The sequence below is a fragment of the Augochlora pura genome, chromosome 7 (genome assembly GCF_028453695.1).
Source record: "Augochlora pura isolate Apur16 chromosome 7, APUR_v2.2.1, whole genome shotgun sequence".
NCBI lineage: Eukaryota > Metazoa > Arthropoda > Insecta > Hymenoptera > Halictidae > Augochlora > Augochlora pura.
The window spans coordinates 28,046,365-28,060,827 of record NC_135778.1 but is presented as its reverse complement, the minus strand read 5'-3'; the positions used below and the strand labels follow the sequence as shown (position 1 = coordinate 28,060,827).

The 14,463-nt window shown below is 40.2% G+C and overlaps 3 protein-coding genes across 4 annotated transcripts; 2 read left to right on the top strand and 1 right to left on the bottom strand.

Moving 5' to 3' along the window:
* The first annotated feature begins 488 nt into the window (after nucleotides 1-488).
* LOC144472455 (uncharacterized) lies at nucleotides 489-10,687 on the top strand. Of its 2 annotated transcripts, XM_078185563.1 has the most exons (5): nucleotides 489-814; nucleotides 5,300-5,469; nucleotides 8,973-9,057; nucleotides 10,222-10,271; nucleotides 10,376-10,687. In XM_078185563.1, exons 1-5 carry the CDS (start codon nucleotides 555-557, stop codon nucleotides 10,516-10,518), a joined length of 708 nt encoding a protein of 235 aa, XP_078041689.1. In that variant the 5' UTR covers nucleotides 489-554; the 3' UTR covers nucleotides 10,519-10,687. The 2 variants fall into 2 exon arrangements, with proteins under 2 accessions (XP_078041689.1, XP_078041688.1); XM_078185562.1 differs by having other exon boundaries at nucleotides 10,222-10,687.
* Nucleotides 10,012-12,009, bottom strand: LOC144472456 (uncharacterized). The gene is made up of 5 exons (XM_078185564.1): nucleotides 11,941-12,009; nucleotides 11,593-11,848; nucleotides 11,102-11,259; nucleotides 10,967-11,031; nucleotides 10,012-10,877 (listed from the first exon to the last, which is right to left on the bottom strand). The coding sequence occupies exons 1-5, from the start codon at nucleotides 12,007-12,009 to the stop codon at nucleotides 10,739-10,741; spliced, it is 687 nt and encodes a 228-aa protein (XP_078041690.1). The 3' UTR covers nucleotides 10,012-10,738.
* A 540-nt stretch (nucleotides 12,010-12,549) lies between these two features.
* On the top strand, nucleotides 12,550-14,044 carry LOC144472921 (uncharacterized). The gene is made up of 3 exons (XM_078186376.1): nucleotides 12,550-12,722; nucleotides 12,928-13,092; nucleotides 13,719-14,044. The coding sequence occupies exons 1-3, from the start codon at nucleotides 12,611-12,613 to the stop codon at nucleotides 14,030-14,032; spliced, it is 591 nt and encodes a 196-aa protein (XP_078042502.1). The 5' UTR covers nucleotides 12,550-12,610; the 3' UTR covers nucleotides 14,033-14,044.
* The last annotated feature ends 419 nt before the right edge of the window (nucleotides 14,045-14,463 follow it).

The following is a 14,463-nucleotide window of genomic DNA, read 5'->3' as shown; positions in this document are numbered from 1 at the left end:
TAAAGCGAGATTTACAGAGCAACGAAAGCTGTTCCCTACTAATCTATAAAAACTAATTTACCCTATAAATAACTCGAAATCATTGCGAACCGAGCGATCGTAAATCGAGTAATTAGTAAGCCGTCAATTTGACGGGTCCCATAAATCCAGTTCTAGAAAGTTGCCAAACGAGTTCTAAGTGAATAAATGATCCGCACAGTTTTGAGTTTGCGGTGGCCGGATGTTGTCCCACAGCTACTTTATTTATTTATTTATTACGATAATGCTTCAAACCAGCTGGCAAATTTATCAAATACAGAATCGTTCTTGTATTTTAAACGACATCGTTCCGAAAGAGCAATAAATTGATCAAAGCGCCGTGGAACGCTTATCCAGCAAATCCTTGAAAAAAATCGCAAAGTTATGCCAACAGATTCGAGAAACGTTTCATCGCAAGAGGAGTTTCCTGTGCCGTTGAAGAGGCGGATCGAAGCTCGTGAAACAGTCCCGATCGAACCGATTGATACGGTCGAACAAAAGGGTGAACCGGAAGTCGTCTCGGTCCCGGTCCCGCCATGAGAATGCCGGCAGAGTCCTCGATATATTGGGACTCGGTTGGTTCCCAGCGGTCGACATCCGGCGGCAGCTCCGGGGACGCTTGCAGCTCCGGAAGCGCCAGCAGGCACTACGTGGACCCGTGGGACCTGGAGAACTACGCGTACCTGCGCCGTCACAGCGTGGCCGGCCCGACGCAACAGGCGCCGTCGCCGCGACGCAACCACCGACGGCCTGCCCATCATCTTTCGCACGAGGCTCGTGCTCAGTCTGAATATTGGTGAGTGACTCTCCAATTACCGGCCAATTTGTTCACGATCAAAACCGCTATTATACTGCCGCGAGTCACGCCAGTCTCGGAACACTTTTTACGAAGCGACGGCCGAGCGTGGAACGTGTCACGTCATGCCTCGTTTAGGCTCGCGACCTGTTGGATACGCGTGCATGTGGCTGGGTTCGATGCTGTTACGTTTGCCGCTGGTAGCTTTTATATTGTTAGATTTTGTTAGGTAGGTTTTGTAGTTGTAGCAGTAGGTGTCCGTTTATTTTGGTACTGTTTCGGTAAATGGATTGTTTAGGTATTGTTGGGTACCTAGGCTTGACACTGTTACAAATTGTTACGTAACTTAGGGTTTGTTCCATTAGAAATGGTTAGGTACTTTGGGTTTGATACTGTGGGAAATGAGTAGGTAGTTGATAGGATTCATAATGATAGAAATGAGTAGGTAGCATAGGACTTGTGCTGTTATAAATGACTAGGTAGCTGTTAGGATTCATACTGTTAAATATGATTTAGTTGTTATGTTTCTTATTGTTAGAAATGATTAGGTAGCTTAGGGCTTGTACTGTTAAAAATTACTAACTAGCTATTAGAATTCATACTGTTAGAAATGATTAGATGGCTTAAGGTTCGTACTGTTAGAAATGATTAAGTATTTTAAGTTTGATACTATTTGAAATGATTAGGTAGCTGTTAGGATTCCTACTGTTAGAAATGATTAGGTAGTTGTGGGTGTGTACTGCTAGAAATGACTAGGTACATTAGCCTTAATACTCTTAGAAATTATTAAATATCTCTTAAGTTTGATATTGTTAGAAATTACTATGTACCTCTTAGATTTTATATAAGGTATTACTAGGTACATTAGGATTAATACTGTACAAATGACTAGGTACCTCTCAGGCTTCATAATATTAAAAATTATGAGGTAGTTTAGGGTTTACACTGTTAAATCTGTTAGGTACATTAGACTTAATACTGTTAGAAATGACTAAGCACATTAGCTTGATACTATTAGAAACGATTAGGTATCCCCTAAGCTTGATACTATTAAAACTAAGTAGCTATATTAAATTTCATACTGTTAGGACTGAGTAGGTATCTTCGATTTAATAGCTTAGAATTAATACTATTACTGATCAGGTTTCTTATACTTTAGAACTGATTTGGTAAATTACACTTGACACTATTGAAACTGATAAAGCACATACGTCGAAGTTGATAGTGTTAAAACTGTTCTCCAATGTCGACAACACTAGTCCTTTCTACAATGACTAAAACACTGTAGCAAAGATCGCATTTATTTTCAACGATAAAAAGAAATTAAAAGACATTTACCCAAAGAAGTATTCAAATTTTGATTACAAGTTCATGCGAACAGCTCGAGGAATTATGATATTTGCAATTTGATAATTGCAATTTCTACAAACACTCCGTTCCTCGACACCCATTACCCTAATCAGTCTAACAATCCGACAAATCAAAGCCATTTCATACAAATCGAATCTCGCGGAGTTAGTACCCGTCCCATTATGTCGAACACCATAGCCGGCATCCTCGCGTCTCTCGATGATCGCTCGCGGACGATTTCTTCGGCCTCTCTCGGCCGTGTTTCCACATTAACACGATTATGTTTTCCGTCCCACATTCGCGTATTCATGTAGCCTAGTATTCCGGAGCATTTCACCGTTCCCAAGCGAGACCTCTGTCGCCGACGGCGGGTCGGCCAGCTTATTTTCCAGCTCGGCGTTTCTGCAATCGGCTCTGGCCATCTCTCCATTTATCAACGTTCGCGTTCGATTTCCGTGGAGCGTGACGGAAGGCCGCGCGTGGCATTCGAAGCGTTTTCTTCCCTCGATTGGGATCGAAAATCGCTAAGTGACTCGCGCGTGCCACACGGCTCCGAGGGGCCTCGCCTTTCACCGGCCCGATCCGAGCCATCGATTTAAGTCGTCGTCGTCGTCGTTAAGGGGTTCACTGCACCGTGCCTGGATCGCTGATGGATGCCCATTACGATCGAAGGGAAGTGTCTCTTTCCGGCAATTAAATCCCCGTCCAATTGCCCGTACCGTTTAGCCAGCTTCGTTACGAAACAACATCGGAACGTCCTCTATAAACATCTCGGGAATTCTCGATCGAGCGTCCAGTTTACCTTAGACTCGAAGAATTAACCCTTTGGTCTATGATATCGCGTCAGACTCGTTACGAAGATTTGGAACGATTTACCTTCTTCGCATCTTTCAAATCGATGCTGAACTCTACTTCATTTGCCATTCATATTTAGAGATTGAAGTAAGGGTTGATATATAATAAATATAAATTTCTTGTCTGACATAGAAATTTATTAGTAATAAAATCTAGTTAAAGAGCTGTGAAATAAATCGTAGTGCGAGGGATTATTAATTAACCCTTAGCGATTATATGTCCACCCTCAGCCAGGAAGATTGCTTATTTACTTTCTCTATTTCTTTTATTTTTATATAAAATTAAAACATATCATCGTGTCACATATATCTAAACTTTAAAAAAGAAAACTTGTTCTTCCTTCTTAGTCTTGCATACTACGTTTTATTATTCCTCCAACGAAAATTAATTTTGACCAGCATAAACTTAACCCCTCGCCGCACTATTTTATAGTCATAATAATTAGAACTTCCTCAATCGCAACAATCTCTTATAGCCCTTATTGGTCACTGTTTTTCATTAATAACTCGTAAACAAATCCGTAGAATACATCTTCGCTAAAGAAAATGTCGCTCGAAACGATCTCAGGCACCCTTCGATTGTTATACATTTTTCGGGCACCCCATAGTGCATGGGGTTAACTGGGTTTTACTGAAATCTTAAAGAAGAATTCGAAAGACGTTTCTCTCGGCGGATGTTCGTTTCGAGCGGCTTTGAGAAACGGTCACAAGGAACGACGATGCAGATTAGCGATCGCTATGCCACGCTTGTCAGCGCATCGCTCAAGAACAGCTTGCCCTACTTCGCGCCCACCGATACGATCTTCCGCGGGCGGATTGCGAGCCGTGAAAAATATATTGGGTTAAACAGAGTGTGAACGGCTGGCCAGGAAAAACTCTGCCGCGGCCGTAAACAATGGCCGAGTTTCTTTGTGCAACCGCGACGAGATCGATTATCAGCTGTTTCGCGGTTTAGGCGAGCAGAAATTTCGAAACTCGCGGGATCTACGGATCATTCCGTCGGGCTTCGTCAATCCCTTCCAATACGACCCTTTCCTACCCTTTCCCGTCGATCTCTGCTCCCAGTCTCGATTTTTTTCTGGAGCGTCCGCCAAGTTCGCCGGTTCGTCCGCGTGTCCCCTTTTCCGGCCGTTCCCTTCGAGTTTCCTTCCGTTTCTTGCGCCATTTCACCGTCCCGGTTCGCGAGCGATTTAGTTATTCATGGAGATTCGCCTTAACGTTGTGCCCGGAACGACGATTTGCAACGGCGGTGGAAACGCCCGGTTAACAAATTATGAGCCGCGCGTCTCGGCGAAACTCGCGTGATCTGCTGCTACACGTTTCAATTAATCTCTTAGGTAATTGTTAAGTAATTGTTACCGAAGAGCGTGTTAATATTCGTTTGAGTTTATCGCTCTCGAGTAATTATCATCGAGATAACTCAATTAAGCCTGTTTCAAAATTCGTGCAACTCGCTGCGGGAAGTTCTGCAACCCTGCGTTTCGCAAAATTTGTTCCTGTTTGCGTTACTCTGGTGCACACCGGGTGCACGTGGAAATTGAAAATTTGTAGGATATTCGTTCGTGTAGAATGTCACTGTTGATACACTTATATATTTTATTAAGATATTTATATCGTTTATATAATCTGTTATTACTTATTAATATATTTATATTATACACGCAGTATATTATTGTTCAATAACATATTTATATATTATTCTTATAATATGTTACCATTTATTAATACATTAATATAATTTATCTAATATATATTAATATAATTCGTACAATGTATCAGTATTTACTAATATATTAACCCTTTGCACTCCGTGCTGTTATGGATGTTGCCTACCAGCCCTTACGAACTTTTATATTATATTGTATATTCTATATTATATGGTATATTTTATATTATATAGTATACTTTGTATTATATAGTGTACTTTATACTATAAGTTTATAATATGTAGTGATATACTAGAATTACGATGTCCCCTGAGAAGAAACAACGGAGCGCAAAGGGTTAATATAATTTACATAATACGTCTCTATTTATTAACATAATGATATTAACCACGTAATATATCGCTAGTATTGTTAACGAACCTATTCACATAGATTGCGCAACGCGAACAATAAAGGCGTCTCGATATAAATATGACATGTTTTGAAAACTCTCAAGTAATTAATATCGGGCGAAACGGAGAGTCCAAGGGCAGCCGCAGCGTTTTCCACGTTAAATAATAATTTCACGTTCTACAAGCGATGGGAAAGAACTGGAATAAGGGGGAACATTGTAGGTATTCATCCTCGGTGAGAGAACCGGGCTACGACGCACCAGCTTTCGTGGAAGAATTGTATTGTGGACCACCTAGGCCAGCGAACAATAGTTGCTACTATCAACAGCCGATCTACGAGGACGAGGTGCCGGATTACGTCGCACCGTTTCCGGTCTACGCGCCTCTCTCTGGTAAGATTAACTGCTTTCCTCTTCGTTAGACGTCCTATCGAGGCTTCTACATGGTGTCCCGAATATATTAACAAATACAACAAATCCAGGAAAAGGACGATTCTTTGTTTCATTCTAAGCAACTTTTTCCTTCGCAAAGATGGTCCAAGTAGCTTTCTTGACGAGATATGAACAAAAAAAAATGTGGATCGATTGGAGAGCAACGAGTAGAGAGAAGGGGCGGACGAATGGGCGGAGCCAGAGCGAGCTTGATACCGCATTGGTCGCGAGGGCGGAGCGCCGGTTATACACATTGCTCGATTTGTCCGTGTTTATATTATTATAATTCCTTAACGAAGCCGCGCAGAAGAATTTCGCAAAGGAAAAAGTTGCTTAGAATTGTTTAAGGAATCGTTCTGTTTAATGGTTTATGTTTTTGGACGGGCAATTATACCGATAGTTGCTTTATACGCGATGATCTAATCACCTCCAGGAATTTTCGAAGATCGATAATTACGAAAACAGTTGGAAAAGCACGAATAACAATGCTGCAATCATTTTTGCATAAGTTTCGAGGGAACAATGTAAATTTGAATTTCTAATAGACGAATGTTCGCGCACGGGTATAATTATTTCGATCGTGATCAGAAGACCGTGATATGGATTCTCTACTATTACGCTTTCACCTGGTCAATATTCAGTTCACTGGATTTTCCTCGCGAGCGATAACTTCTGCGAGAACTTCCTTTATCGGAGATCTTCGCGTAATTTTGGTGCACTCGGTGGAAAAAGTTTCTGCGTGTCCTATTAAATTGGACAACACTTTCAAGAGTCGACCATGGGATTTATTTTTGGATGTTTAAGGGACAAGTTCGTTAGAAAATGAACAGAAAAATGTCAGTTTAATGGACAATATTTTTATATACTGGATATAATAGATATATTTTTAGCAGAGATTGCAACTGTTTGCAATAACGAAAAAATTTTTTAAAAATCATCTATTGACAATGAGCATATGTCGACTACTCTTAGATGATTTCTCGAAACGATGAGAACTATAAAGAGAAATTTGTCGCGCCTCGGGGCTAGAAATTTTGGAGAAGATCAGGCGACCGACGCTTCGCCAGGTTGGACAGGTGATAAAACAAATAATCGGACAAGATGACCTGTCGTAACGCCGGTCTCTCCTCAAACCAAAACGTCGACGACCCGAACGGAAACCGGTTTGCTAGGCCGTTCGTGACCAAAAGCCACAATGTGCCAGCCGAGCGCGTTTTCTCTTCATTTGCCCGACCGTGTTAATTGATATTCTTGCACGCGGCGACACAATTACGCGTGCACGCCTCCCCCGCGTGTCTAGCATGGGAAAGCCCTGCGAGAAGGTTATGCAATCCCGATGCGGTTGCACCGTCGATACCTGCACGCGGCGGTCGGATTTAATTGGACTGGTCACTTCCGTCCGAACCGGGACGGAGGCGACGCTCCAAGGAGTCTCGGAGTTTGCAAGCTTCTGGTAGCAGTACCAAGTCAGTCGTTTCTGTTTTGGGTACCTTTTTTAATTTTTTGGTACCAGTACCAAGACACTTCTTTCACTTTTAGTTATCTTTTTAATTTTAAGTATTTGTCTGTTTCGATTACTCTCTAAGCTTTAGTTATATTTTTCTGTTTCAGGTACTCTCTCAGCTTTTGGTATATTTTTTCATTTCAGGTACCATTTCCAAGTGTTTGGTACCAATACCCTGGTATCTCGTTTCACCTTCAGATACTTATTAAATTTTTTTTCTTCTCAGTTTCAAGTACTTTTCTCTATTTCAAGTATAGTATTTAAAGTTAAGGTACCATTACGAACTTTTGGGTAAACTTCTTTACCCTCCAGGTACCACCATCAACCTTCTCATACATTTCCGAAGTTTTAGATACCATCTTAAACATTCTGGTACAATTTCAAACTATTGAACACCGTCACAAACTTTCTGCTACATTTTCGCAGTTTCAGCTACCGCTGCAAGCTTTCCCGTAACAATACTACGTATCAGGTACCACCACGACATCTCAGATACTCTTTTCACCTTGTAGGTAGCACAACAATATTTCGGTTATGCTTTTTAAGTCCCAGGTGTCAATTCACACTTCGAAGCACCTTTTCCAGATGTTAAGTACGATGGTAACTTTGAAGTACCGTGTCTCTCATGCGATTTTTAATTTTCGGCTACCTCTCGCACCTTTCAATTGCTCTCTACAGATGACGCGTCAGTTTTTAAACGCTCTTGATTAGCCAATCGTTGCATTGTCTCGCAGGTGTTGCTCGAAATGGGCAAGCGGCTCAAAAAGGCAGGCCAGCTAATGGCTCTTGGGCAACGGCGGCGGCCGCAAAAACGCTGAAAATAATCGCGCGGTGACAGGCAGGAACGAATCGATTTCGCGGGAAATCGTCGTCGCAATGTTTCGCCGTTTGTCACGCGACAACCCCAGGGCCGCGCGCGATAGAAATCGCGGCCTAGAAAGCCGAACGTCCCGCGCGTTTTCACGTCGATGTCGCGCACCTGTTCCGCGGTGTTCCGCGCGCGATTTGATGTTCGAGCCGCGTGCTCATCACTTCGGCCGGCGCTTTCGAGTCGTCTCCGCTTTCTCCTGGACGCGTCAAATCACGCATAGACGGCCGAATAGTCGCAGAACACTTTCCTCTTTTAATTTCATCGACAGGCAACCGATCGTAATTTACATCGCAAATGCTGGACCGTAATTTGTACACCTGACGTTACCCTCGGACATTTTTATTACCTAGCCAGTCGTTCTAGCATCTGGCTTGTTTTCATTCTCTCATTAATGCGAGAATCGCTGACAATCATTTTTCTAATGACTTTCTTAAAGAGACAGTTTAGCTTACATGGAGATGTGTCCTATAATTTTGGTAAAAATTGTGGTGAAAACGCGTCGCTTGGCTTGGCAATTTTTTTTTAACGATCCAGTCTATTTCTGCGCTGTGCAACAACAATTTTATCGTCCTCGTCCCGAATTGTAAACGGGGACTGTTCAAGGTTCACGGCGCGAAAGACCGAAGGCGTCTGTGGGCGTACAATCCATCGGACGATTAGAGCCGAGCTTGTTAGACGTGGCGCAGTCCGATGTGCTTCTATAATATTAATCAGTCGATTACTCAAGCGTGAACAACACGACCAGATCTCGATTAACGCAGGATAAACAACGGAGAAAGTAAATTGGATGTATAGCCATTGGCTGTCCGATGCTACTTTCTCGATAATTAGCTTTTGGTCAATCATGGATTCATGAAGACATTAATATCTTTCTAATCCCCTCAAGCCTCGGCTTCTATATTCTCTCGCATTTTTAACAATTGACAGAATCAATTTTAAATGCCGAATGACATGAAAATGTATTTTTTTAAATTGCAAGAAACTTGGAATTAGTTTCGGTATAAAAGTTAATTATACTTACGGTACGGAATGTAATAACATTTATGGTATGAAATTTAGTAATATTTCTAACACACTCTGGCTTTTTAGAAATAAGGCACGGCGGTGAATTCATGGAGGACCATAGACGCTTTAGGCACAGGTGTAAATCCACCTCGATGAGGGATCTCCACAGGTAAGGATAAGGATTCTTAAAATTAAAATAGGATTCTGATTGTTAAATTTTAATTTTAGTTATTGAAACTATAGAGGAGATCTCTAGCTACACGTTGATAGTCATTTTAGTTATTTTTTACGAATTCGAGTTCGAATTAATTAGTTATAAACGATTTTTTGTTTTATGTCCCGATATCTAATATTTCGAGCAGATGATTCGTGCCGCTTTTCCTATGAGGGTCAATGCAGATTCCGGCACGAATTTTCTGCTGCTCGTAAACTGCTGTATAGCGCCACTATCGTCCAGCGGCGAAACGCCTAAACTGTTCGCCAATTTTACCGATGACAGGGTTCACGATTGTGACACAAATGACGCTACAATGCTGTTTTTAGCGCAAAACCTGATAATATCGTTTATAACTAATTAAATGGAATGCGAATTGATAAAATATCTCTTCTATAGTTTAAATAAAAAATATTCCAATTTAATAATAAAAATTCTATTCTAATTTCAATAATACTTATTCATTGTTATTAGATGTAATTATTGTTGAAACAATAAAAGAGATCCTTAGCTACACGTTGATAATCATTTTTCACCAATTCGCACTCCAGTTAATTAGTTATAAACGATGATATCAGGTTTTGCACTGAAAACTCCATTGTGATGCCACCTGTGTCATAATTCTGAAATGGCGAACAGTTTGGTCGTTTTTCCGCCGCATAAAAGTTTAGGAGCAGCAGAAAATTCGTGCCGGAATCTACATTGATCCTCATAGGAAAAGCGGCACGAATCATCTGCTCGAAATATTAGATATCGGAACATAAAACAGAATGACTAATTAATTCGAACTCGAATTCGTAAAAAATGACTATCAACGTGTAGCTAGAGATCTCCTCTATAGATTTAATAACAAATATTCCAATTTAATAATAAAAATTCTATTCCAATTTCAATAATGCTTATTGTTAAGTACAAAAGGTTATTATTAATTATAATTATGGCAATCTGTATTACGGATCTAATACATAAAATCATTAGGCTCATCTTAATGCTAAAATATCTATACTTTACATTCTGTATCCTGTATTCTATTCGTACATACTATTTCTATTTTATATTTTGCCTAGAATTAAATAAAATAAATGAACAATTAATAATAATCGAACGTTATGTGACCAGATCCGATCTCGTCGACCTCCAGGTACCCGCTGCGACTCCCATTCAGATAGGTAAGTTCAGCAAACACTTTAAGTTCAAATATAATCTTTTAAGAGAGACAATTGTCGTTGATAAAAGAGCCATTAATTATCCTATTATTATTAATTATTTCCAGATGCTGCACGTCGTTTGGAGCCGGACTACCATTCGATGGTGCAAATAGTACCGCCCCCGCACCTCGACCTGAACACATACGGACACCTGAAGATAGATTATACAAACAGTTGGAACTCACTGAACCGCAAAATCAGTAAATGATTCTGTCACACGGCGACGGATAAAATGCTCGATGATCCAATGTAATATACTCTGCTTAAGAAAGTCGAAATCGAACCAAAAAATGTTGCTAGTTTCGTATGAACAAGAATGAATTAATACTTATATTTGTACAAAACTGAATTACTTATTAATTATACGTTTTATATGGACCAAACACGTTTGTTAATAATAGTTTGTCCTTATTTCATTTAGTTTCTAGTTAGAGCAAGCTAATTGCATCCTCGTCGCTTTCACGATACAGCTTTCTTTTCTTGCTCGCAACTTCTTCTAAGGGTTCTTTTTCCACTTCAGCGATTTTAGGGGCCGCGCTGATCTTCTCTATAGTCAGTTCTGGCCATCTTGGGACAAACGCGTTGATTAGTATTGTTAACCGACTGCAAATTTGCTGGAAAAGAGATACTTTTTCAAGATCGGAAAAGAATGGTACCTGAACCCGCCTGTACTCTGAATCTTCAACGATTTCTTCTGGCGTTTCTGTTGCTTGTTTACATCCTATAATTAAATAAAAATCATCAGTTAATGGCATAGTTATTATTAGGAAAAATTGTGATTATTTTAATACCGATGCAGCCGCCAGTTTTGCATTTTGCAGCAGCATATGGTATCTGAGTAACTCGTCAGAATGAGCTTGTTTTAGAACGGCAATTTCTTCTGTGTGCTTTGTTGTCTGAAGTACCAACTCTGCTTTCAGTGCTGCAATATCGTTTTCCAAATTGTTCACTAAAAATTGAATAAAATCACTATTTAGTCCTCGGATTTATTTAATTATTTTGTCACCATTTTTTAATTAATTTAAATTATTTAATTGCTACATTATCATTTTACAATTTGTTTGATCTATTTAATTATTACGTTATTATCTGATAATTAAATTAAGTTATTTGATTGTTACATTACCATCTTGTAATTAATTTAGTATATCAATCTGTCGTATTATCATTTCATAATTAGCTTAGTCTATTTAACAATAGTTTATTGTATTACAAAAGCGTCGACGTGAAATGATAAGCTGACAGAGCCGATTGTTTGGTAAATTATTAGGTTAACGGTTACCTTGACCATCGTCGCCATTATGGTTCATGGCGACGAGTCGCAAATGATCGCATTGTTCTTTAAGTTCCTCGATCGTTTTCAGCAGACCCTGTTTTTCCGTATTAAACTTGACCGTCATCAATGCGCATCGCTTGTCGAGAAGCGTGTAGCTTTCTGACAATTTCTCGAACTTCTCCGTCAGTTTGCTCGAAGATCGCTTCTCCATCATTAAAACCTCCCCTTGAACGTCGCAGAAAGCCTTAAGACCTAGGTACGCCTGTAAATTGTCATCGAAATGTAACGATTTTTCGATCGGTACGTTTCCGAACGTGCAAATAACGTTTATGTATTGTTAATTTATTGACAGACGTCTCGTATCCTTGAAAATTCGTCGATAATCGTTTCCAATTCCGAACTCAGGCAACCCTTGTCGTCCATCTTGGAATCCTGAGATATTGGACACGAACCCTATGTGTCCATGGTTCTGTTCTAAACTTATGGAAAGTATCGATGGTTCGAAATATTAAAAAATTAATATTGGTAATGTTTAAAATATTTCCGAGAGCTCGAAAATGCTTTCTGTAATTTTAAAATAGCGATAAAGCACATTTTATTAATAAATAAATAAACTGTGATTCCATGGGATCTGTTTAAAATATTAAATAATTGATACTTGGACTGTTCAAAATACTTTTAAAACCTCCGAAATGGTTTGTGCAATTCTAAAATAGCAACAAAGTACCAATTTGTTAAGAAATAAATAAATCATGGCTCCATAGTTCTGTTCTAAGCTTATTGAAGATATATATGTAAGGATAGAAAATATGGTTGCTGCAAAAAGATAATATTTTACCAACCACGCAAGTCTAAATATTAGTCAGAAAAATATAGTAAAATTCCAGAAATCGCGTTCGTAGGAGCGCCGAGAAGTTAACCGTCGATGAAAACGCAGCGATTGCTAGGCCATTTTGTTTCGCACCTCTGCGCGCAGTGTTCGCGCCGAGAATGACAGCCAGCTCGGTCAAACTGAAAATACACGATGCAATCTAAATCCACGAGCACCGGTACCAACGGGGACAGTGTCGACGAGTTGATGGAAGAGTCTGTCTTCGAGCAGATATGCGACACAATATTCGTCCTGATCCCCGAAGGTGCGTACGTCGATTCTAAAAATAGTGATTTTCTGTTTCGAACGAAGCGCGACGATTCTTTTCGAAAAATCGTATTTATATCCGCCGAATATAATAAATATCTCCGGTCTAAAAACGCAAAGACCGTCCCACGTGTTCTATGAAATTTTACACCGACAGAAAACTGCCCAAAAGATCGTTTATAAATGTTGGAATGTTGCCTCAGTGCCCCGACTGAAGCAGCTGTTCCTAAGCTGGAGCCAGCTACCTGCTGAGGACAGGGCGCTGTTGAATGCTAAAGTTGCGAACTGGTGTTGTCCGAACAGAAGACAACTTTACAAACCCCTGCAGGAAGCCCTGATTCGATGGGAGACCGTCCAAGATACCCAAGGTTACCATTATCCTATGGTGTAATGCTTCTGTAGGTCCCAAACGTTCTTACGAGCTAGAGAAATGTCTCTCGTGATCGCGAAACTGTGACACGAGCCTTTAAATATTTCCACTTGTGTTGTAATATTTTTACGGGACCCGCAATATTTTGTAATCTTCAGTAGGCCTCTAGAAACTTTTCCCTTGGACCCCAAAAATGGTAACACAGAGTTCAAAATATATTCCACTAATCTGTCATTCTTTTTATGTCCAGAAATTATCACCGGCTTTCTTAAATTATTATACGGTCCTCGAATAAATTTAATGCAACGTATAATTTTTTTACCAAGCCGTATAACGTTTCTAGAAGCCATTGAAAAGTTTACGCAGGTCCCAAATATTATTATTGTATCCAAATGTTATTTTTATGCTTCTGAAAGTCTCATAAAATTTTGTCCAATCTGTAAATAGTTTGGTAGGTCCAAAAAATTTAGCTTTGAGTCCCAAGATTAAGTTATAAGTCCCTAAAATTAAGTCTAAATTAAGTCTCAGGTCTCAGAATTTAATAATAAAAGCCTTAAAAGGTAATAGCAAGCCCTAAGAAATAATAAGTTCCAAAATTGAGCGATAAGTCCCACGATGTAACAGGCGCCCCTGGTTGCGAGCCAGGCATGGTCTCATTCTCGTGCGACCCGCAACTAGAGGAGGAGCTAGCCAGCGTGATCTACAACCTGGAGCTGTTGTTCTCGAAGGGCCGCAGGCCCTGGGAAATCGACGCCGACTACGAGGTCACCCGATCCACCAGCGTGATGAGAGAGGTGTCCTTGAACCTGAACTGCGAGAACAACCTGCGATCGGTCCTCACACCGAAGGATAAACTGCCCCACTCCGTCCACAGCTGCGGCTACATCGCAGACTTTAAGAAATCCGACGACGACTTGAGCGGATACCTGACCAATTAGGCCATTCGAAAAATGGCAGAATGGCTCGCCACTGTGACTACTCTATGAACAGGTAGACCGCTGACGCGTCTATGTACGCGTCGACTTTGAAAAATGCAGAGCCAAGCGAACAGTTACAATGATTAACTTCCAATTCTGGCGCAATAATTAACGAGGATAATAGTTGTATGTATGGTTCGTTACTTGGTCGGAAAGATTAGGTTGTTTTTTTTTTGACTTGATACTGTTCGACCAAGTATCGAATCGTTCGTTTATTTCTCTTAGTTTGAAAGTACTGTGCGCGACGGTTATGTAAATCACGAGAACGATGTTCAGCACCGATAGTTTGTAAAATAAATTTCGAGGCACGGTTAAAGATATTTTGAAAATTGATTGTCGTTAATCGTAGAAGAAATATCAAAGAAGAGAGATTATTGTAGTCATCTAAACTG